At 40.1% G+C, this 23,407-nt stretch overlaps 1 protein-coding gene across 5 annotated transcripts in view; it reads right to left on the reverse strand.

Moving 5' to 3' along the window:
* The window catches only part of PJA2 (praja ring finger ubiquitin ligase 2), a 78,774-nt gene that overhangs the window by 14,997 nt on the left and 40,370 nt on the right, over nt 1-23,407 (reverse strand). For 2 of the 5 annotated variants that reach the window (XR_012052737.1, XR_012052736.1), the window contains exon 7: nt 1,224-1,309. Coding sequence is in view for 1 of the 5 variants with exons in the window: in XM_072921711.1 (XP_072777812.1) it covers nt 1,307-1,309 (3 nt within the window). In the remaining 4 variants the exon portion in view is untranslated. Of the gene's footprint in view, nt 1-45; nt 183-318; nt 1,310-1,792; nt 3,589-23,407 lie in introns of those variants that run through there. The other 3 variants (XR_012052734.1, XR_012052735.1, XM_072921711.1) reach the window with 3 other exon arrangements.

Consider the following 23,407-nt stretch of genomic DNA (forward strand, 5'->3'; position numbering starts at 1 on the left):
AGTAAGAAGTATTATGCAGGACCTGAAAAGGAACATAAGTCTTACCTTCTCAGTAAAATCTTAAAAGGCTGCTCTTTCATCATTCTCTCTGACACCAGTTGATGTAATGAACAAAAGATTTTGTCGTCACCAGATTCTTCTCTGATTATGTAAATGTTATTAGTCAAGCTAAAAATACAGAGCTAAAAAAGATGTTAAATTTCCAGACATTTGAGATATTTAGGGCTTTTGGTTTTCTTGAACAAAAATTCTCTACATACCTCTGGCTGTTTATTTGCCCACCTATGCAAATTCTGAGGAGAAAAAAGAGCCACAAACTTTCTAAGGTTTGGATAGTTTTAAAATACAATTTTATTTTTATAAGTAGATGAATCAGGCTATAACCAGGCAGCTTGGGCACAAATACAGCTATAAAGGAAAAAGGCTGATAGGGTAAACAACCTACAGTGCATGGGCAAACTGAGTGCCACACAGGACTGTGAGCCATGGGGTAAGAACTGCTTCTCAAACCCAGTTTTCACTTGTCTGTGTTGTAGGGAGGGCAGGGCAGAGGGGTGGAAAGCCCACCTGTGGCAGCTTGCCTTCCAAGACAGATGACCCATTTTGCACCAATTGCATTAAGAAGCTCATAATTAAGCACCTAGTCAAAATTCCTCATTATCCTGCCTGCACATGCAGGAGGTCAGCTGTACTCTACTCCAAGTGTGTATGTCCACCACTATCTGAGGATTCAGGTAGTTCTGTAGGAAATGCTTATAGTAAAAGCTAGAGGAAAATGTTCCAGCAATGTGAAAATATGAGTATTGCAATACCTGCATACCACCTCTTCAAGATGCATCTTGATGTTTGTGTTACTATTTAGGGCTTTTCCTCAACAGTCAGCCACCACCAAATCTTTTCCTTCTCAATCTGCAGGGGTTCTGTGCTGCAAGTACTAGTTAATTTTTTGTGAGAGGTTTCTGGTAGGATTAGTTGTTGTTGTTGTTGGGTTTTTGAGTCTTACTTTTTTTTTTGTTTTGGTTTTTTTTTTGTTTGTTTGTTTAAGAAGGCAGCCACCATCTTACATGATTATGAGAGGAAATAGAGCAGCAAAATGAAAGTGAAACCTGTATTCATTTACAGTCTTTACCAACAGGTATTTTTTACTTTACTTAATAAAAATTAAATGTTTTTTCAGTAAGAAATAGGACCAACTCTCATGTAAGTCAGCAAGTATTACTTACACATTAGCAGAGATTATTCAACAATTCAGTGCAATCCTCACAGCTGGTGTTCGAACAGAAGGCGAATAAAGGCAATGTAGTTTTCACTAGATGAAAAACACATCAGCAGAGCTCTTGTTAGAGCCACAATCACAAAAGATACACTTGACAAACTGCATCCTAACTGCGCTGCCCAAAGAATTCACGGCTGGTTTCTGTGCAAACATTATTCAATCAGACATTTTTCTTCTGTGGTCACCCTGTAGGCAAGCACAGCCAGGGGGAGAGGAGGCCAGGGATGTTACAGCTGTTATCTCTTCTTCCTTTCCCATAAATTATTAATTTGCCCCTTGTCACTGCAAGCACATGGAATTTCCTTGCTATTGATTACACAGCAGGCGATACATCAAAGGTATTTAATTGCTGGGTGTGAGCCCTGTCACTGCTGCAGCAAAAAAGGAAGGAAATTAAATTTCCTGAGGGTAGGTGGGATGGGGTTACAGAGCACAGGCCCCAAAGATCACCCCTGCTCAAAGCCTGCAACAGAACAAGTGTGGAAGCATCCATGCAACATTACAGTGATGTCCCACCTGCTTCCATAAATCCTCCCCATCTCAGCTGACTCCTTGCTTGTCACAGTGTCAAAAAATACATGGAAGTTCAGGGGAAAAGTTAGGTCAAACCTCAAAGTGCAACGATTTCTGTCTATTTTTCTCTTCCAAAACACAGGCACTATTTCTCAAAGAATGAATTTCACTTCACTCTCTCAATTTCTTTATTTTATATGTATTTTTATCCTGAAACTCCTCTTTTAGTCTCTGCTACGGTGCTTGAGCCATTGAGCAGCTGATTATTTCTGTTTGAGAGAAATCTATTCAGACAAACCACATCTATCATCTTGCTACATATCCATACATACTTTTAAAAGATTGTATAAAGCAAATTATTATTAGAGGTGAGCAGGAGGAGGCAGAGCTTCTCTAATACCCTGCTGTCCAAATTCTAACGTTTTAAGTCAAGTTCAGATGACAGGACTATGCTTCGGTTATACTGAGCACAGATGGGAAAAATAGCGCAACAATATAGGTTTAGAAAAATAAAGAAATGTTATCTTCTGTGTAAATTAGTAGGTTTTGTCTTAATTGAGCCAGGCATGAACTGTTAGTGTTGCTGTCCAGCCAAAGGGTGATGCCACTGGCCAAGCAGCACACCCCAAATCAAGGCAGGGTTAACCTGGGAAAGGGTCTCAGCCTTCAGCTCCCTGCCCAGGCTGTGGAGGAGAGGCAGCTCTGGCCATCAGGACCACCTTGCTCAGAGCAGGGAGGCGGCAGCTGCTCTCCAGATGGTCCCATGGCTTCATCCATCACTCTTCATCGCACACACCTCACTCACGCGTAAAATTGCGGGTACGGCTTTTACAGAAATACAATGTCAGCTGCAGTAAAATGTGGCTTCAAAGAACAGCAAAGCACTTGCAGGAAAGCAAACATAACCAGGAAGAAGTTTTACTGTAAGTATCCTAGGCCTCTTGCCTTTTTCTAGTTTCTTGCTCATGAAGATCAAAGTTAAGCACTTCATCTTTCTTTCTTTGTAAGCTTTGCTTCAGAGATGCATTACAAAAAAGTCAGAGGGGAGAGAAGGTGTGATTCTGCTGTCACTACTCTGACACCATTAAATCCACATGGAGCAGTTCAAATACGGACTAGTTCCCCCTCTGAAAATAGCATTCATCCTCTGATGCTGTCAGCTAAAGACACAACTCTTCCACAAAAGATGCTGTTAAGGTTAGATTGCTTCTGAATTTAGGGAGTTTTGTATCATCTTCCTGGATGTGGTAGCATCCAGGAATTAAGGAGGTTTTGAATGGGCCTTCCAGTCATGCTTCCGTCACCAAGCTGGCTCAGCCCTTAGCAAAGATCCCAGCCAGGCTGCCTCAGTCAGTGTCTCTCACTGGTGCTGGTACTGATGAAGCTGCTGAGGTCAGGAGGGTAATGGAAAGCTCATTTACACCACAAGTCTGCTTTGTTTCATGCAGACCATTCTAACTCAGTGTAGCTGGTAACTGAGTGGTCTTCCATCTCCAGGTTCTTCTGACTGCCCCTTGCTGTAACTGGAATTGGCCTGGCTGTTGATAGAAAGTTATTTCAAGGTTTCTGTAGCCTTCAGACTCAGGTTTCAAGACTGGAAAGAACATTACATGTTTCTCTTAGATCCCAGTCAAGACATGGCATTCATTTATCAAGGACCTTTCAAGGCTGTTGATTTGTCACTACCCTTGAAACTCCCTACAGGATACAGTCCTTTCACCCAGCAATTACCACAAAACATTTTCCTTGTAAACAGGAACGCCATTCCTTTCCACATCCATGTGCACTTAGACAAGTACCTGAAAGACACAGAAGTTTTAAATGTATTTTTAAAGGGATGTGGATACCATCAGCAAGTGCCAATTTTCACAACTCTTCCCTGCTTCAGCATCATTTAAAAGCTCTCAGATGCCTCATAACCACATTGAAAAATCAGATCTACTCTTCTGAGAGTAAAGAGAATCTACTGGAAAAACTATGTTAAAATACAAAATAACACCCAAACCACAGTAAGTATGCTTTCTATTTCCTCCCTCCTTTATTGCTCCTGCTACTATGAATAAGGTATTAAAATTCTTTTTGAGTCAAGCACTTCTTACAGTGTTTAGTCATTCATTATGAAAATGGTCATGTCCTTATATTCATGGTTTCCCGTCCTGCACAATTAGGACACATCCATCAACAACATCATAAAACATACACCTGCACTATAATCAAGTCCAATATTAACTGCAAAAATCCCTTGAACAAAATATTGTGTGCACAGTTTGGAAATTTTAAAGAGACACATAAGTCTTAAAATCTTTGGACTGAAAGCAAAAAGAAGAAAAACGTCCCGACTTTCAGCACCCACATGCATGAAGCATCACTTTGAGACATAAAATGCTCAAGATCTGTCTTACAAAATAAATGGCCTTAAATATCCCACTATTCATCTTGGAAACTTGTTTTTGAACTTCTGTGCAGATTAGAAGGTGCTTCTTACCTATTCCCCAATTCATCCTCTCATTTTTTGTGCTGGTATTGTCTTTCATGTCAGAAAGTCCCTTTCCTCCAATCCTGGCCAGTTTCCCTTCGGGGTTTGATCCAGCATCATTAAACCACCAATCAAGAACAGCAGAGAACAGTAGTTAAAGAGCAGTTTAAAGTATTTTAACAGTAGTTGAAGCTCCCACATAGGTAATACATTTCTGCAGTATACACATTGTGCAGACTGTGAGAATAAATGGCTTGGGGTATCTTGAACATCTGCTCTCTGAAAACTGTGGCAAGTGTCTGGAGCTGCAGTGATGGACAGGATAGAGAGCAGACCCTTCCCTGCTGTTTTTCACAGGGAGGCTGAGGTGTCCTCCTGAGAGCCCAGATGAGCATCCAACCAATCCCCCTTCTGCAGGTTAAAATGGACACAGAAGAGCAAGCTGGTGAGTCAGCACTCCTGCCTTATTCTTTTGTGTTTCATCAACTAACCTTTTTCCCTTTACATTATGGTTTTTTTTCTGAAAAAATTATTATTTTATGTTACTGCAGACACCTCATGTAACAACAGATTGAAACAGATCTTACACACTGAAAGCCTTTTGAGACATTTTGAAATGGAGTTTTTGATAGTTCAGGGCAAGACCTCTGTAGCTTTTCAGGGACAAATATTGTCCAGTGAAAAGACTGAAGTAAAATGAGAGCAAAAGTGGGGATTTCTGCCATGTTTCTCCCTTACCAACCAGTCTTCTTCCTCCTCATGACACAAAACTTTACAGCAAAATTGAATGGTATTTTGGGGTACTACATGACTGCACTATTCATACATCATACATTCATACATTCAACATCTCCTGTCCAGTTTTTGAAAGAACACCTAAGTTTTGAAAGAAGAAAATGATGAAACATGCAAGTGCCTCAAGAAGTTTTGCTATCATTGCATGCCACACTACAACAGCCTTGAGAGAAAGGAAACCTTCTCTGAACTCAAGGGAGCTGCACAACCACCTCTCCCAGCTACACCTAAAGGTCCTTCTGCAACATTGCCTGTAAAGCAGCATCTACAGACGTGTCTGGTAACAAATGTGGAGCTCTGGTTTTACTTGGACTTCCGCTGTAGCATTGAAGAGGCAATATAACAGCCAATATAAGTAAGAAAGAGAGGGGAAGGAACATGGGAATTCTAGTTTCTTGCATTGAAAAATAGAAATTATCTGGAATGCATTAAATGACTGTATTCACCCAACCTTTGCTCAGTCTGTGGCCATAATTGACAAGTAATTTAGAAAAAAAAAGAAAAAAGAGTTAGTGTTCTGCATAAAATGCCACCCTTAAAAGTGTTAATTATCATGAGTCACTGTTGAGTAATCTAAAAGGTCAATATGCAAAACTGGAGAAGTACATATAGTCTAGAAAAACGTGCTGTCAGCTCCTCAAAAACTCAAAGAAGCAATGGTTTTGTGCTATGCAAATAATATAATCCCAGTTCCTGCCAGGTTAGTTTCATTTCCTGTAGAAACTCACTCTAAGCCAAGGCAATAATTAGATTCACACCTTTTAATTGCTTTTTTTCTCTTTGGGTTAAAAAGGGCAGAATTTCTGCATTTCTGTTGGGAGGGAAAAGAAAGCAGAAACTGAACAAAAGCCTACCCTAAGAGATCCGTCACTTCTCTCTCCAATCCAAGACACATTCCTGCTCTTCAGTGTAACCTTTTTCTGAAGGAATTGTTTCTGTATGATTTTGGAATTGCAGAAGAGAAATTCCCCTATCAGCCACCCTATGCCCACACAGCAAGAAGGAGAGAAGCTGCCACAGTAAGGGATTTACTCAGCACTGCTGGGAAGAGGAGAATGCTGCATGTGTGAAACCAGGTAGAGGATGCAAATCAATTTAAAACCCCCGTTCTACAGTCCCAAATCTCTTGCCTCCTTTCGCAGGAAAGAGAAGTGAGGCTAAGCCTAATCAAGGAGAAAACAATGGGGAAACCAAAGGCAGAGCAAATAAACCGTGGAGGCCAAATAACAAAAGGGAAATTCAAACAGCTAGGTAAAAAAACAGAGGAGGAAACAACCAGCCAAATTCAGATAGGGAATGAGGGATAAAAGCTTTACTATAGTCACAGTTACAGTCACTGTCATTTTGCAGGCAAAATTCACAATCCAGTGACTACAGCATGAGGCAAAGCTAGTTAATACTGAACTGAACACCCCAATGAAGTTTAAATGCATCCAGTGCTTGACACAGGGGCCCAAAGGCTCCAGGAACTATGGAATCAAACAGCTTTATAGCTAACAGATTTCCAGGAAAGACTGAGAGACACTTTTAGGCAGTGAGGGAGCAAAGAACATTTCAAGCCAATAAGTCTTTGAGAAAGGTTTAGTAACCAAGGAGAAGGACCAGCAAGCCCTGCACAAAGATAGATTAAATCTAAAATGAGCAAAGCAAACCAAAACTAAGCACTCTTGAACTGCTAAAGTTAATTTTTAAATGTGAAATCAGGTGGCTGTCAGATATTCTGGACCCCTAGTAAACAGCAGTGATGTATTTAAAAGTGAGTACTAGGGTTGTCGTGGTTATAGAAAAGACACTGAAGTTGTGTGGTCTTAGCACAAATGTTTTTACATTCATTTCTCCCATGTCAGTGCTCTGTCTGGAACCCTCAACACCTTGTTTGCTCCAGCACAGCTTATGTTGTCAGTGAGAAGGTTCCAGCTATATTCAAACACTGTCCAGAATAGCAGGGCATTAGCACTGGGAATTGAAATAGGAAGAAAACAATATCCCACACACTGGGGGAAAAAAAAAAAAAAGGAAAGCTGCATACATTAAAAGTTATCTAATTCCTAGCATAAGTAGGCTGAAATAAATTTTGTTTTACTTGGTTTGTTGTTTGGGATGATCCTTGTAAGAACATGAGACAGTAATTCCAGGAAACAAAGGCTGGAAATCAATGTTACAGTAAATACAGTCTAACTGACCAACTAAAGGTCTGGTTTATATGAAGAAGGAACAGAGAAGTTGAATTTTTTCTCTCTGTACTTGAACCAAGGAAAAACATCCCCTGCTATGTTTGAATTACTCCCAACTATTTTCCACAGCTCACTACAAGTTTTCTAGAGGATACTTCACATCTCCCTACTCCTGCAGCATCCTTAGGGCAATTCTGGCAACCCAGGAAATTTTGGTTCTCATGTTCTTGCTTTTGAAAATCATCAATAACATTTCATGCATCAAGCTGTTTCCATTCTAGTTGACAAACGTATTTTCCAATTATCCGTCAATGTTCACTTTCTTGCCCATGCATTTCCACATTTCCACCTTCCACCAGGGACAAAACAGATTGCACTATACTATACACAGAACTACCTCTTAAGTAAAATTCTGCTTGCTTGAAACCAAACCTAACAACCAGAGGTGCAATCCTTGTTGTCCAACACAATGTTCCAAGAATAACCTTCATCCCTTCCTGAAATCTACAGCATCCCTCACTCCGCTATAAACTGCAGACAAAGATACCAATTCTTCCTCAGAAATACACAGGAGCACCCTGGAATAACCAACTGCCTTTTAATCAAGTTGCACATGTCCTCCCAGCTGCAGCACAAATTCTTACTAAAACTGAATTTCTCTGCCAGTTGTTTCCTGTGTAAGAAGCAGAATTCCAACTACACTTAACAGCTGGCTTAAACCTTGCTCTGCAGCAAAATGAGCAATCCTATGGAGGATTAAGGAACATTAAGATTTTAAAGTGCCACATAAGAAGGAAGATCAAAAAGCACAATATACCACTGGCTCACTTGTAAGAAGAGCTTCCTGTTTTGGATACAGTAAAGGACTAAACCAAGAGCAGACATGGGAAGTTAGAGGGCTGGAAGAGATAAATTTTAGGCCTAGAAGCAGAGCCTCTTAACTTTATTCAATAATAAGTATTGTCTGTGTATCATATAGTGACACTACTTTCTCAGTGTCTGTAGTACTGCTCTGAAGTAGAGATGTACCTTGCAAGGACATGTAGCACCGTCTGCTTCTATGAAGTTTTGCTGTCCTAGGTCTTTGCTGTCCCTTGCTCTAGCCACGTCAGCACTACTACTGTTACAGTGGGACAAACATATTAAGGAAAGGCAGCATGTTTTATTCATGGTAGAGGTCAATACTCTCTTTTAAAAGTTGTAGTTGCATTTTTAGGAAATATGGCTAAGACAGGAGTATGCAAGCAACCATTTTTCTGAGGGCAAGACTTGAGTTAGTGAATCAACATGCTCTTCTGCTTTGTTTCTTTATACCATTCTTTGATCCAGATATATGACAAATGTGCTGCACAGGGTGTTTAGAGAAAAAATAATGCAGAGTTTTTCCTCCTCCTCCAAAAGTTTCTCTGGTTTCTCTGACTGTGATGGATGTCCTCTGCTTTTGTTTTCCATTGATCCTAGATTGTAAAGGAATACTAAACCAGCTTTTTTCATGCGTTCACATCATCCAACAACAGGTCGGAAATGTTGATTTAGGATTTCAAGCAGTATTTCTGCCTAGGGTTTGCTACATCAGTTCAGGAATTCATTGTATCAAATAACTCAGCAGTTGGTTTTTTTTTTTTCTTTGCCTCCTAAAAATTGCTTTTATCATCTTGTCCTCAAATGAAGGCTAATGTGTCATTAGTCAGAGCAAACACAGGGTCTGTTGGAGATCACTGCACGGGGAGGCTGTACAGAAGGATTTCTGTGCTAAATGTCTCCCCCAGGGAGCCTGCAATAACTAACAGCATCATAGCTGCCTGGGTGTAGTTTAACTTCAATCAATTAACTTTTTGATAAAATTTTTACACTAACTGGAATGCTGGGGAAAATGAAAAAAATTCCCCTATATGAAGGCATTAGCACTGTTTTGTTATGCATATTCCAGGAATTAAACTATGCTGTGAGTGTGTCAGTCGGTCAGTACATGAAAAGAAAAGCTTCTTACAGCATTGTGGGCTGTACAAAGCAAAGGACAATAATATATAAGTTTGGGTCAACTTTGGTGAAAGCTTAGTTTTGTTTTGGGTTTGTCTTTGGTTTTGGTTTTGGGTGAAGAAGAGGCGATCAGACAAAGATAGCAGGATTATTCACAGTCATTGTAGGATGCCATTGTGCTTATTACAAGTGGAAGGACCACCTTCTGCTTCCATTCCTCACATAAAACCAAAGAATTGAGAAAACTCAGATGTCCTTGCTCATTACCAGCATGAATTTCAGCATGACTACCTAAAAAATAAAGGGATGCTGTCACTGTGGCAGACTGCTCCTAGACTGTTCAAGGCAAAGATATTACAGGGCTTAGACAAGAGGATCCACCTTAAAAAACAAAGTGTAAGACAAATTTACCATTTTACTCCTGATAAAATAATCCCTTCTTCATGAAACCAGTATGTTGTTCTTAAGCTGAAGGACAGCATTAGAAATAAATTCAGATATGCAAATCCCACACACTTTATCTTATTTCAAAGCTGTTTCTAATAAGTTGCCAACATCTCAGCTGAAAATTATCATGTATAGCCATCATTTAGTTTAGAAATTATATGATGTCTCATTAATTGCTTCTGGCTACTTTTTCCAAAGCAGTAATCAATAACTTGTATTTCAAGTCATAAGTTTGATATCCTGAGACATGCAGACACATTTCAGTGAATCAGCTGGACCCGTGAGAAACAATATGTTTAGTTAGCTGTAGGTCACACATTACCCACACTTGATCAAAATGTGAACTAGCAATCACCATGAGGTATAGCTTTAGCACTCACTGCCATGCCCACCAGGGTCATTTAAAGTATTGTGATTTTAGACAAGACCATTAGTGGAACAAGGCATAGAGAGGCTGATCAGGCACACACAAGTTTTGAAAACAAGACACTTTACATTACCTCTCAATATTTCAACGACTGCACTGCTCTGAATTTAAAAGTCCTTGGGTAGCGGGTTTCTCGGCCTGCAATTTCATTCTGTGCCACCTAGGACTGACGTCAGCAGTAAGCTTTAGAGACGATGTGGTGTCCTACATTATCAGTGTAAAAGCCAGCACGATGCACGATGCCTTTCACTACCTGGTCAAGAGATCCAAACTAACATTTGAGTGGTATCACTGGATTTTTGCTTCTTTAAAATAATTTTGCATGTAAAAAAAAAAAAAAAAAAGCTACAAAGCATTCCAAAATCGTTTGAACAAGAGCACCTCTAGCTTGGAAAATAAAATGTAGAAAAAAATCATGCAGATTTTTTAGAATATCCTGAGCTGGAAGGGACCCACAAGGATCATCAAATGCAAGTACATAGCACCATCCCCAAGAGTCCCACCATGTGTCTGAGAGTATTGTCCAAACACTTCTTGTACACTGTCAGGCTTGGTGTTGTGACCACTGCCCAGGGGAGCCTGTTCCAGTGCCCTAACAACCTCTGGATGAAAACAATTTTCCTGATAGTTAGCCCAAACCTCCCCTGACACAACTTTAGGCTGTTTCCTTGGGTCCTGTCACTGGTCACCACAAAGAAGAAATCAGGGTTGCCCCTCCTCTTCCCCTCACAGGGAAGTTGTAACTGCAATGTAACTCAGTCTCCTTTTCTCCAGACTGAACAGATCAAGTGCACTCAATCTCTCCCTGTATGGCTTTCCCTTCAGGCTCTTCACCATCTTCACAGCCCTCCTTTAGACATTCTCTAATATCTTTGTATCTCACATGGTGGTACCCAAAACTGCCCCTAGCACTTGACATGAGGCTGCCCCAGCCCAGAGCAGAGTGGGACAATCTCTTCCCTTGCCCAGCTGGTGATGCTGAGCCTGATGTCCCCAGGACAGGGTTGGCCCTCCTGGCTGCCAGGGCACTGCTGAGTCACATCCAACTTACCACTGACCAGGATTCCCAGGTCCATTTCTGTGATGCTTTCCAGCCTCTTTTCAGCATCTCTCAAGTTAATGGGAGCAAACTTCTTTAATTTACATTTGAATCATTTGTTTAAGTAGTTTGTGAAGATTTGAAGAGCACAAGGATGAGGATGGAGCCCTGTGGAATTCCACTAGTGGCAGGTCACCAGTGAGATTTCACTCCATTCACTGCCACCCTTTGTGCCTGACCTGTGAGTCAGTTACTCACCCATCACATGATGTGTTTATCCAGCTGTGTGCTGGGTGTTTTGTCCAGAAGGGTCCTGAAGAGACAGTATTAAAATCTCTGCTGAAATCCAGAACACTGCATCAAAACTGCATGGTTACCCTTGATCCCCATAGGTGGGTTATGTTGTTGCAAAATGAAATTAGCTACGTCAAGCAGAACTTTTCCCTCATGAATTTTTGCTGGCTGTGGCCAAGGTCTGCATTGTCCTTCAGGCATTTTTCAATACCTTCAGGAATAATTTTCTCCATAATTTTACCCATGACACCACTGAATGTGTGACTGACAGGCCTGCAGTTTCCAGGGTCATCCTTCTTGCCCTTCTTGAAACCTGGGACAATGTTCACCAGCTTCCAGCCAACTCAGACTTCTATGGATTCCCAGGAATGTTCAAAAATCATTGAGAGAGGCTCATGAGGACATCAGCAGCTCTTTGAGTATCCTCAGACGAATCCCATCAAGCCCTATAGATTTGCAGGAGTCCAGCTGGAGCAACGGGACCTGAGGCTGGGAGTTTGTCACTCTCACAGCCATGGTCCTCCAGCTCAGGGCACTCGGACCCCCTTAGCCCATCAGCAGTGCTGGAGACAGAGGCAAGGAAAGCATCTCTGCCTTGTCTCTGTCCCTCTCTGGGAGGTGACCACCTTTAGCCTGTAATGGGCAATGTTACTTCAGCGCTGTCTTTTTCTCTTGAGCTATTTAAAAAAGCTCTTTTAATTGTATCCCACAGTTCTGGCAGCCTTAACTCCAGTATTTTTGGCTGCACTAATTTTCTCCCTTGCAGGAGTATCTTTGTTTCCCTCCATGTCTCCTGATGTTGCCCACACATCTCCTTGTTCTTGCTTTAGCTCCAAAAGGCCCCTGCTCAGCCGAGACAGCCTTCTGCCTCACCTGCTTGACTTATAACATTTTGGAATTGCCTGTTCCTGTGCACTTAGGAGGTGGTGCTTAAAAAGTGATCAGCACTGACAGACTCTAGCACCTTCATTTTCACAGGCATCCTTACTCAAAAGTTCTCTGAGCAGCCTGAAAAAAATATGATGTAGTGAGACCTCATGGTGTCTTCAAAAATCTGGATAGAAATGGAGATCGATTTAAAAGTTAATCACCTTATTTCTGCTTTTCAAATATTTTAGCTTTCTTATCCGAATAGATGTGCAATTACTAATAAGTCACAATTTCAGTGCAAAACATACAGGGAGCTCTGCAACAATAATTAATTTTGATAGTGCTAAACTCTGGAGAGAGGAATGAAACAATTAATATGAGGTGGGAGATAAGGGACTTGAAAGAACTGGAGGCAATAAAAGAAGGGAGGAAGGAGTTTTGCATTCTTGGTTTAAAGAACGCCGCCAAGAAACACAAAGTCAAGAAAATCTGCAACAGTGCAGAAAGTAGAAAATATACAGATGAAAGGCAGCAGCAACACTTGAGAAGAATAAAAGCAGGATATTTTAATTCTGATTTTGTCACAATTCAGTGTATGGGCTTGGAGAAATGGTTTCTCCCATGACTCAGACCTCCTCTGTTTGAAACTGGAATGACAGTTTTTCAGAAGTGTCTTCCCCCAACCTTTCCACAGCATACTAATCACTGGTAAAAGAAAAGCATGTGAAGCCTTCTACCGGGTTTGCAATTGCTAAATAAGGGTGTTACTGCCTGTAGCTTTCGAGATCTTGGTAAGAAATAGTATTTGCCATGCTGTGCTGGACATGTGATACATGCAGGTCTCACTCCCTCCTGCACAGAGGATGCTTCTCTGGAATTTGCAGGTGTTCAGTGGAGTAGTGGAAGCTGCCAGACACTCAGGGATGGTGAAGGTTATTGGCAAGACCAAAGAAAAAGGCCGACAAGGAAAGAGCTGAGGTGACACGTACCTGAGTCACCACTGCAGCGACACAGACACCATCTGAGTCAGAGCCCAGGTTTGTGTGACAGTTCATGTCATTGCATAGAGCAGCTTTCGACTGAAGACTTGCATGTGGGGAAAAATGAACTGCAGTGGCTGCTAAAGAGCTTGATGTATGAGGGAAAAGAGCTGTCACTTCTGAGCACTCCTTGGAGGCCCAGTGAGGCTGCCCCTGCAGCACCCCCACCAAACCATCTCTAGACCCTCTAGTCTGGATAGGATCTCTAAATATTCAGGATCTCAAAACCTCAATGTTATGTCAGATATTGTGTCAAAGTGTCTCCTTGAAAGGAAAAAACTATGACAAGAGCTAAAGTCCTCTGCAAAATTAGGGTAAAAAAAAGAAAACAAGTAGAAATTCACAGATCGTGGAGCTATGAGATTGAGGTGTTTTTAATGTGGAACTCATGTTACAGGACATGTGAGTTACATACTGTAAATAACCAAAAGTAATAGGGGAAACAAGACACATTCCAGTCCTCAGCAAAGGTTTGGAACAAGCAAAAAAGATTGTTTTCATCCCTTTTAGGTATGCACACTAATAACATAAATGTTTTATAACTTTGGTTAAAGGAAATAATTTCATCTTTAATTCAAACTTTGAAGTAATTTCCAGCACAAACACAGCATCTTTTTAATTAAAATAGGAGTGGACTTTTTTTTTTTCCTTGAATTTAATAATTCTTTCTGTCCTTGGGAGATCAGATGAGCATGTTGAAGTCTCTGAAATTACAGCAGAGAGTTTTGATTGTTTTTAAGGTTAAATTATTGTTAAACATCAGCATTAAGCAGCAGCTTCAATATAGAAAGGGGAAAAGTATTTATTTTCCAGCACTTGTTATGAAACTATCATGAAAAAAAGAAGTTAAAAAAAAAAGAAGAAAAGCACCTCAAGGTTCCTAGATTAATTTTGTTTTTAAAAGCAGAATGGTTTACAGTTATGTAGAAACCTGAAACTGCCTGAACTTGACCTGTATTGAATTTTAAAGCAGAAAAAACACAGCATTTTTTTATTTCACTATAAGACCCACTAACACTGAGATGTGCTTAGTGTGTGTGTGTATGTGCATGTATTAGGGAAGGAACCCATGTCAGGGTTATTTGTAGCCCACTGATATTGTTCAAGATCTTTATTATGGTGGTTTGTGTTGTAATATGCTTTATTAAACCTCCTCTGCTAATAATTTTCCATTAACAAGCTGGTGAGACACAGTAATGAGTGCTGAGCTCAGAGCAGGGATGACCTCTGCAGTGAGAAGTTATCCCATGCTGGACAGTGTTCTTTGTCACTGTTTTTAGGCATGGCTGGTTTTGTTGTTGCTGATGTATTCACCTCTAGTCCACAGGAGCTGAGCAAGGCAGAGAGAGCACACCTGTGTGAGGTGTGTGACCAAGTAGATGATGGCAGAGCTTTGAAGGGAAGTGGACTGGTTAAGGAACATCAGGGAGTCTGACAAAAAGCTGCTGGAGCCATGCTCTTCCCTCCCTGAGACAGAAATAGGAACATCTGTGAGAAAAAACCTTCAAGATCCTGTATCCCACCCCCTGCAGCCCCACCCCCAACCACAGAGACGGCAGTAACTTACAGTAAAGGAGAGAATAGAGGCAAATCAATGCTTAGGGTGGCAGGCAAACCCTCTCCAGGAATCTGCCTCACTTCCTCAGCTTCCTCTGCACAAGAGGTGTGAGGCTCTGGATCTGGCAGGTCTGTCAGCTAATAATGTGGATGATGGCCCATCTACCCCAGAGGCGTTGCCAACATCAGAAAGGTCAACCCTGGTGTCATGACCACCTCCATCAGGAAGAAAAGATGGTTACAACTGCTCCTTGCCTTTCAAAATACTACTGCTTAAAAGGCATTCTTTACTGCCAGACAACCTTTCACATACATCTTACAAATATGCAAATTATAGTCTTAGTACAAGCTAATTCATGTTTATTTCTCTAGGAGCACCTACTAAGAAATACGCACAAAAGCATATAAAATCAAAGAAAATCCTTATTTTCCCCCCAGAGTTAAAAAAAAGCCTTGTGCTATACTTCTCAATATTGAAAACATTTATCACATAAACCCCATGAGTATATTCCTGAAGAGTTTTACCAAACAGAAGTGCTGAGGCACTTCAGCAGATCCCCTCCCCTGGTTTGGCATGGAGGGTTGGTGCAGACTAGCTCTCACTCCCAAACCAGCAGTTCACCTACCACAGCCCCTGCCATTGCCTGGTGCTGAGAGGGGAGTTGTGATGGATCAGTGCTCTAAAAAGCAAGACAATAAATAAATAAATAAATAACCACAGTGATAATTAAAGCTGTCTGTATTTTTACCTTAGACATCTCTCCGCATTTTTTCCCCATGAAGAATTTGTGTTTGGTTTTATTATTGGTTATATATATATATATATATATATATAATTTTTTATTGTTTTGGGTTTTTTCCCTTTTCTGTTCTCTCCTTGATTTCCTCCATTTCAGAGCCAAAAGAACTGCCTGACAGCTGGATGCTCTCTGGAAGCTGCTGCTCTCCCCGCAGTGGGCAACCCAGCATCCCAGAGAAGTGCGAAAAGCATCCCACAAAGTGAGGAAGTACCAAGAGGCTGACTAATGGCAGGCAAAAGCTGGGCCACATGCTGCAGCTCACGCAGGAGGTGCCCTGGCAAGGATTAAGCTGCTGGTCATGGCCCGAGGAATTGTATCCTTTCTTTAGTCCTGAAGAGGAGTTTTTGTTGTATCACTCACTGCTCACTGGCTCTTGCACTGGGGCAGGCAGTGAGGGGCTCATCCTCACACCTGGCCTGGGCCACCCTTGCTCCTGCAGCCCCTCAGAAGCTCTTTTCTATGCCAAAGGGATCTGTCTCCCTCACCCACATTCAGGCTGGGAGCTTTGACAGGAAGAGCAATCCTAAATGTGTTTTTTTCATAAAAGCACTGCTGACTAAAATACATCTGCCAATCAGTGGATTGAGCCATTTGATTTGACGTTTAAATGTAGTAATCTCTTACTGCAAAGTGATTTAACACTCCACTGAAACACCACAGTTACAACATAATTTTCAGAGTAAGAATTATTTTAAAGAGTCACCTATCCGAGCAATCTGCTCCCAGAAATGTAACAAGGTCTGCAGGTGCCTCCTTTTGGGCAAAAGCCCCAGAGTTGCTGCTGGTGCTGGCAGCATTTTGCCTGTCCCTCGCCCTTCTGCTTTACAGGAGTAGACAGGAGCAGGATAGTGGGGAACAGACAGGCACAGAGTGCTGCAGCACTCTCTGGGCTGCTGCACCCAGCCCCTTCTCTCCTCCATCCCCCAGGAACAGGCTAAAGGGATAGCTCTTCTGAGAGCTGTATGGGGAGAAATGTGTTGTTGTGGCTGGGAAAGAAATACATACAGTGTAAGAGGAGATGGAGGAAAAGCTGAGAAAACAAAAGGTCTCTGAAAAATCTCATGACTGAACACAAAACAGGAATTATGGAGGAAGAAATCAGTTATTGACTGGAGAAAAATCCAAAATAATAAAGAGTAAGAGAAATGGAAAAATCCAAAATAATAGTTCCAAACTAACAGATTAAATCAATGCATTCCTCTCTGCCTTTTTGGCAGCACTAGGCTGATGACTGCCCACTTATCCACAACTGAGGATAATATATTTCACATGAGGATTAATAGGAAGATTATATTTTTCTCTTTCTTACCATTTCTGAAAATAATATAATACATCCATCCAAAACTAATACAACCTACTTTTCAAATCCAGAATGCATTTTCACTGACCTTTTAAGGAAATCCAATAATGACAGTTGATGCACTGTGCAGTATAGGGGAAATATGGGAAGGTTAGAGGACAGTGAAAGACAAATAATATACCCATGTTCCTCCTCTCTTGTGTGTTTCATTTTTCCTGCTCTCAAAAAAGAAAGGTTTTCACCTCAAACACATCTGAGTGCTCGGAATCACGATAACGATCAAAAGGTTATTAGAAAGCATTTAACTTTCTGCCACTTTTACAAGAGATGTAATAGGTATGCGCTCTCTTTCATTTTCCTTGCTTGCAGCAAAAACATTTTCCAGGTTTTAGCACAGTGGCTTTTTCCTTTTCTTGATGATGCTCACCACAGGACTGTTTCTGATAAGGACAGTATGATTTCTCTCCTACACCTGCAGAGTTCTATTAGTCCAGTGTATAAAAACACAGTGCACTGCCTGGACTTAATATGCCAAAGCAAACTAGGAAAAACAGACTGAAATCAATGCAGTTAAAACATGCATGGATTTGGTTCAATTTTTTAAAAAATTTCATTACAAACATAAGAACAGTCTATCTAAATTCTTCCTTTAAGACCAACCAGACCAGTGCCAACAATAAAGTTCCAGTAACCAAACAACAAAAATTTTGTATTTTCATCTGCACTGAATTAAAAACAAGTTATTTCACTTTGTGTGGGAAAGCACTTCCAAATACGCAGAAAAAATGGGTATAGATGTAATGAACAGAACATTACAGTCACATGCAAAATATAATACATACCAATGCATGTGATACATTTGTATCCAATCAGGCTTTTCAATTTCATGAACTATTTCTAAATTGCCTTATGCCAAGCAGAAACTATGCTACAGTTTATTATCAGATTTCTTTTACCCCTAATCTTCTTGGTATTTCCCCCTAGCAATCACTGTCACAACCTTTTACCTTTCTCTGGAGTGTTAGGAGAAGGTGAATGGAGGAGCTAAAAATCCAGGAATGCAGAAAAGGACAACCAACTTTTAAAGGAACTGTTGGATTTTGGCACTGAAAAATAATCAAAAAAAAAAAAAAAAAAAAAAAGAAAAAAAGATAGCTGCATGAGCCTGGGCTAAAGCAACCCATAACTATATTCAGCTCTGGTCAAAACTGCATCACAACTTTTAATCTCAAATTTCCTATTCTGAGAAAAAAAGGTATGAAAACAGCAAAAGAAGGCCCAAACAGAAAAATATTTTGGTTTCAAAGATATTTTAAGTGCACAACTGACAGAAACAGATTCTTCAGCTTTCAGGTTTTGTTGTGATGTTACATTATCTTCATACATGATATCAACAGGAAGCAGCAATAGTACGTAACAAAATCCTTTCACAAAAACAAAGTAGAGACCACCCAAATGGTACCCATTCCTGGCAGACCTGAGAGATGCAGAGCTGGAGGACAGAACCCAATCTGCCAAAAATGTATATATTTAAGTGAATGAACCATCAGTTTCCACCCTCTCATCTTAATGTCAATGCTTTTATTGCTCTCTCCTGTGTACATACATTAAGAGGTGTAAAAATGTACCAGATTGCATTTAGTTACTCTAAAATCACATTGCTGAAATTACAAATTTGGACTAATTTCTAAATACATGATAAACACTAACCCACCTATTTAATGACTTCTTAAGCAATATGGGTTTTGCATCCTTCCAGCTATTACAACATAGTATTGAGATTAAAAAAATTTTTTTTCTGACTTTTAAGACTCTTGGAAGGGCAAAAGTTTTCTTGACTGGAGTTTCCACAACTGTGTCTTGGCCCAAATTCCTTTTTGAACATCAGGGAGCAAAGTCTCCTCCTTCCTTCTGTACATTTGGGAATAATGCAAAGTCCTGTTTCTCCATGTGAGCCACCTCCAACTGAACCTGGAAAACATTGTAGCACAGGCAGCACTTGGCAGAGCAGCAAAGATAGAAGGGCTACAAAGGCCCTGGTGAATGAGCAGGGTGGGACAATGCCCTCCTTTTCCCAGCTGGCGATGCTGAGCCTGATACTCCCAGGACAGGGTTGTCCCTCCTGGCTGCCAGGGCACTGCTGATTCAGATCCAACCTACCACTGACCAGGACACCCAGGTCCCTTTCCACGGTGCTGCTCTCCAGCCTCTCATTCCTCAGTCTGTCCCTACATCCACGGTTTTCCCAAGTGCAGCATCCAGCACTTTCCCTCATTGAGCTCCATATGGCTGGTGATTGCTTATATCTCTAATTTGTCTAAGTCTCTCTGCAGGATTTAGCACACTTAACAACACAGTTATGGCTACAGTATGACTTCTGAAATCCAGTATTTGGCCAGACAAAGTGCAGCAAATACATGTACACTACAATAGTGTGAAGTGCCAGAGAGCCTCCTGTCCTCAGCACCAAGATGCCTTCTTGAAGAAAAGTGTCACTGCAAAGCTACCTGCCAAACTTCATAAAGACTCTGCCTTGTCCTCCTTCACAACCCTCATGAAAGCTCTGCAGAGATCATTCAACCACTTTGTAATCTGATCATGCTGAGACAGCTGACAAGGAAAGACTGCCCATTTGTATCTAAAATACATTTATTTTGCCGACATTTCAGTCTCCAATAGACCATACACTCCTGTTGCACAGTTCTTACTAGTGCTTAGTGTAATCCCACACTATTTTATACAAGCATTTAGGAAATGTAATGTTTTTCTTTTCTTTCTTTTTTTTTTCATTGCTTACAATGATCCCTAATGCTTTATTTATCAAGTGCTCTAGAATTTACTGTGTCAAAATTATAAAAGCACAAACTAAAGTTTTATGAATAGCTAAAGAAAACAAATGGCATATGCCTTGAAGCAGTAGCAAATAAAAGAAGAACTCGGATGCTTCTGCATTGAATAATCAGTTGTGAAGAAAAACTTAAATCTATTTAATATTAATTTAGTACATTGGTTTCAGTGGGAATATTGCCTGAAAAGGATGTTACTACTAAGATTTTTGGAAAATAACCAGGCTTTTAATTTTCCCTTGCACACTGCAGTCTGTATGTAGTTACTGAGGGACAGCCTTCAATCTTCTGCTTCCCTACTTTGAACTATAAATCACTTCCCAGGTGTATTACACAGATGCTCAGGAGAAAAAAGGATAGCGGTCATGGTTAAGAAAATATAATAAAGCTCATAACAAAGACATTTAAAGGCTGAAAGGTTAACACTTGGGCATCTAGTATTATCTATCCTCCATTAGCTTTTTAAGTAGCATAGAAAGGAATGCAAATGCTTGCAGGCATGTAAGCATCTTTGCAATGAATATGTGTTTTAGAAATTCAAACTGAACTGTCACAACATCTTTCAAGCAGTTCTGCCATTCTAAGTTACTCTTCTGAAATTTTGCAAAATTAATCATCACCTCATTTGTCAAATTGTCACACATACAGAGGACAAGAGACTCAGACAAAGGTTCAGCTACTTTTTTGCTCTCTCACTCCTTTTTTACCTCAGGAAAGAAAAAAACTAATTTGTGTCTGAATGAGGATGTGTGTCATATAACAGCAACAGAGTTTTGCACTTGGGAACTGCAAATATATTTGAATTTTATGCATTGACAGAGCAGCAAGAATTTTGAAGAATTAGGCCTTCATCAAAGCTTAATTTATGTGATACAGGAAAACATAAATAACACTCGTAAGAATGACTGCAAAAAGCTGCACAAGAACAATTTTAACTGTAGCCAATATAAATATATACATTTATTTTTTAGGTTTTTTAAATTAAAATGATGTAATGACAGATCACAATGCTTCAAGAAATTCATCAATATTTGATATATTTTGTACTTGGATAATGAAAAGCCTAAAAGATTTATAACTGATCTCTGGAGCTTTAAAGTGAACTAGAAATTTCACCAGATGTTGTACTGTGATCTCAGTTTTGAAGGCAGGTAATTATATTAAAAAAAAAACCCAATCAGTTTATTCAGATACAGTACAGTACCCTGTGGTATCAACTCTTAGTATTCAGATGATTATCCAGTGAACATTGAAACTATGCAACAAAAAACCTATGAAAAACTGGATCAGCCCTGACATGCTCCCCCACCTTTTTTTTTTTTTAAAGGCAATATTGTCTAAAGTCTCTGACAAGCTGCTACCCTGCATTGCAGTACATTCCCTGAGTGCATCTATTCTTCTGGTACTGTAGAGGAGTTGAGGCTACCTCACACTCTCCATTGTGCTCCAATTCACTGCATAATAAGGCAACATGAATGTTAATGCAAATTAACTAATTATACTGCCTTGCTGATAACTTCAAAATGCAGCAGATAGGTGGGGAAAAATTCAGTTGTCCCCCTCAGATGCATGATGTCATGTCTAACATAGGACAGAAGAGGAACAGTTGCTGGAAGTACTGGCATCCCAGGTACAAAACATAAAAATCATCTATAATTGTTTAGAATATAAGTTACAATTTGAATATGTATTTACTCTGAAAATGAAACATCCAGAGGATGCTCTTGGTGCCCTGTGCTTGAATTATGCCCACAAAGAGACACCTTCCCTCTGGAAGGTGTATGGAAGGAGAAAATGCTACCTTCAGATACTTCCCCACTAACACACACTGAATATAGCAGCAATAATATGCCTCTGATTACTGTCATTCATCAAACCATTTTCACTAACAGAACAGAAATTAATTTTTATCAACAAGTTAACTGATGCTTCTTTTTTCAGTTAGATCTGATAAATGATTCAGAGCAGGAGAGTGTCAATATTTTATTATCACTCAATAGTGATAATAAAGACCCTTCTATAGGTCACGGGTTTCTCATGAACACATCCTTAACTGGCAGGGCACACTGGCACCCTTTCTGTGTCCTTGACACCAATAAATGCAAGTTATTTCAGTCAGAAGGAAACTGTCTCATAGGTTGTGTAAGATTTAGACCAAGAGATTTTGAATCTTTTAGTGATCAGGCTTCACATTTCCTGAAGAGCTAGGAGAGTGCAGTGGGTCAGACAGCAGTGCCTCAGGAGCTCCCATGCTTTCTGCTGTGGGACAGAGCTGTCAAAAGTATTTTTGTGCCACACATTCCTTTTTTTGGCTTGCTTCCCTCTACTCACAACTGAATTTTGTCTTGGTTGATACTGTAGATTGCCTAGATTCACTTGAAAGACCACACTTTTTCTGCTCCCATTTCTTCCCTTCCTGCTGGCCACTTTCAGAAGAAAACTGCATGAAGTGAATGGACCTGAAGGGCATCTCTTCACCAAAAGTCCTGGTGAACTAGAAATTAGTTTCAAAAGCTCCAAGGAAGATACTTGCTGTGTCACAGGGAGAAAGATAACTGAAGGAGGACTGTGGCTATCTGCAAGTGACAAACACTGCTGAGGATCCCCTGTTCTCTTGCATCACTTCTGCTTAAATGGTGCTATTCACTCATGTCCCAAAAGCTCACCATTCAGGAGCAAACTTTTTAGTCAGGCTATTTTTTTTATTTGTGTGTGATTTGCTTTGTGTTGGTCCATTCAGTTCTTTTTCATAGCATCAGAAGAAAAGGCTCACAGTCTCATGAAGCTTTAATGTAAATAAGAGGACTAAATCCTATTTTTAATCTCTATAGCAAAACTTCTTTCTTGCTTACATGACTTGTGATTTGGGGAGTTAAAACAATGAAGAAGACAAAGGCATGTACAGGATGCAGGCTCCAATTCATTTCACTAAAATAGCTTAAGAGGAACCTATTTACAGTATTGCTGACAAGAACATCTTCCTTGACTAGCAAAGCAAGTTAACAATTTATAAAAGGATGTCTGGAATATGCAAAAAGCATTTTCAAATTGGTGTCAGTGCTTCTGCAGCTGACATCCTCCTACTGCAGTATTAAAGCAGTGTTAGAAAAGCATTTTTTATGTTTCTGCTTTTAGTAAGAGGAGGGAATTCCACTCATCCACAGGGAAACTCTTCTACCCATTGACAGAGACAATCTTCCAAATTAGCAGGTCATACATATTAGCATAGTACTCAATATACAATCAAAGAAATACCTTGATATACAATATAAATTATTTTTATGTCCTATTAAGAAATGTATTTCCTCTTTAGGTTTTCTTAACACAAAGGCATGAAAGATCAGCCAATTCCTATCACTAATCAGTAGAACTTACAATACTAAAATTAGCTCTTGATTCTTGTAAATTAGAAAATTTGACATAAAATACCTAACCTGCCTTGGAATTCTCACCATCACATTAAATTTCATTGACTTCCTTGACTATTTTCAAAGGCTCCTGTCTGGTAAGCTAAAGACAATTCTGCTTCACAATTGAAATAAAGGACTTGTTTTTACTGTGATTTAAATGTAG

The sequence above is a fragment of the Taeniopygia guttata genome, chromosome Z, assembly GCF_048771995.1.
Source record: "Taeniopygia guttata chromosome Z, bTaeGut7.mat, whole genome shotgun sequence".
NCBI classification, from domain to species: Eukaryota; Metazoa; Chordata; class Aves; order Passeriformes; family Estrildidae; genus Taeniopygia; species Taeniopygia guttata.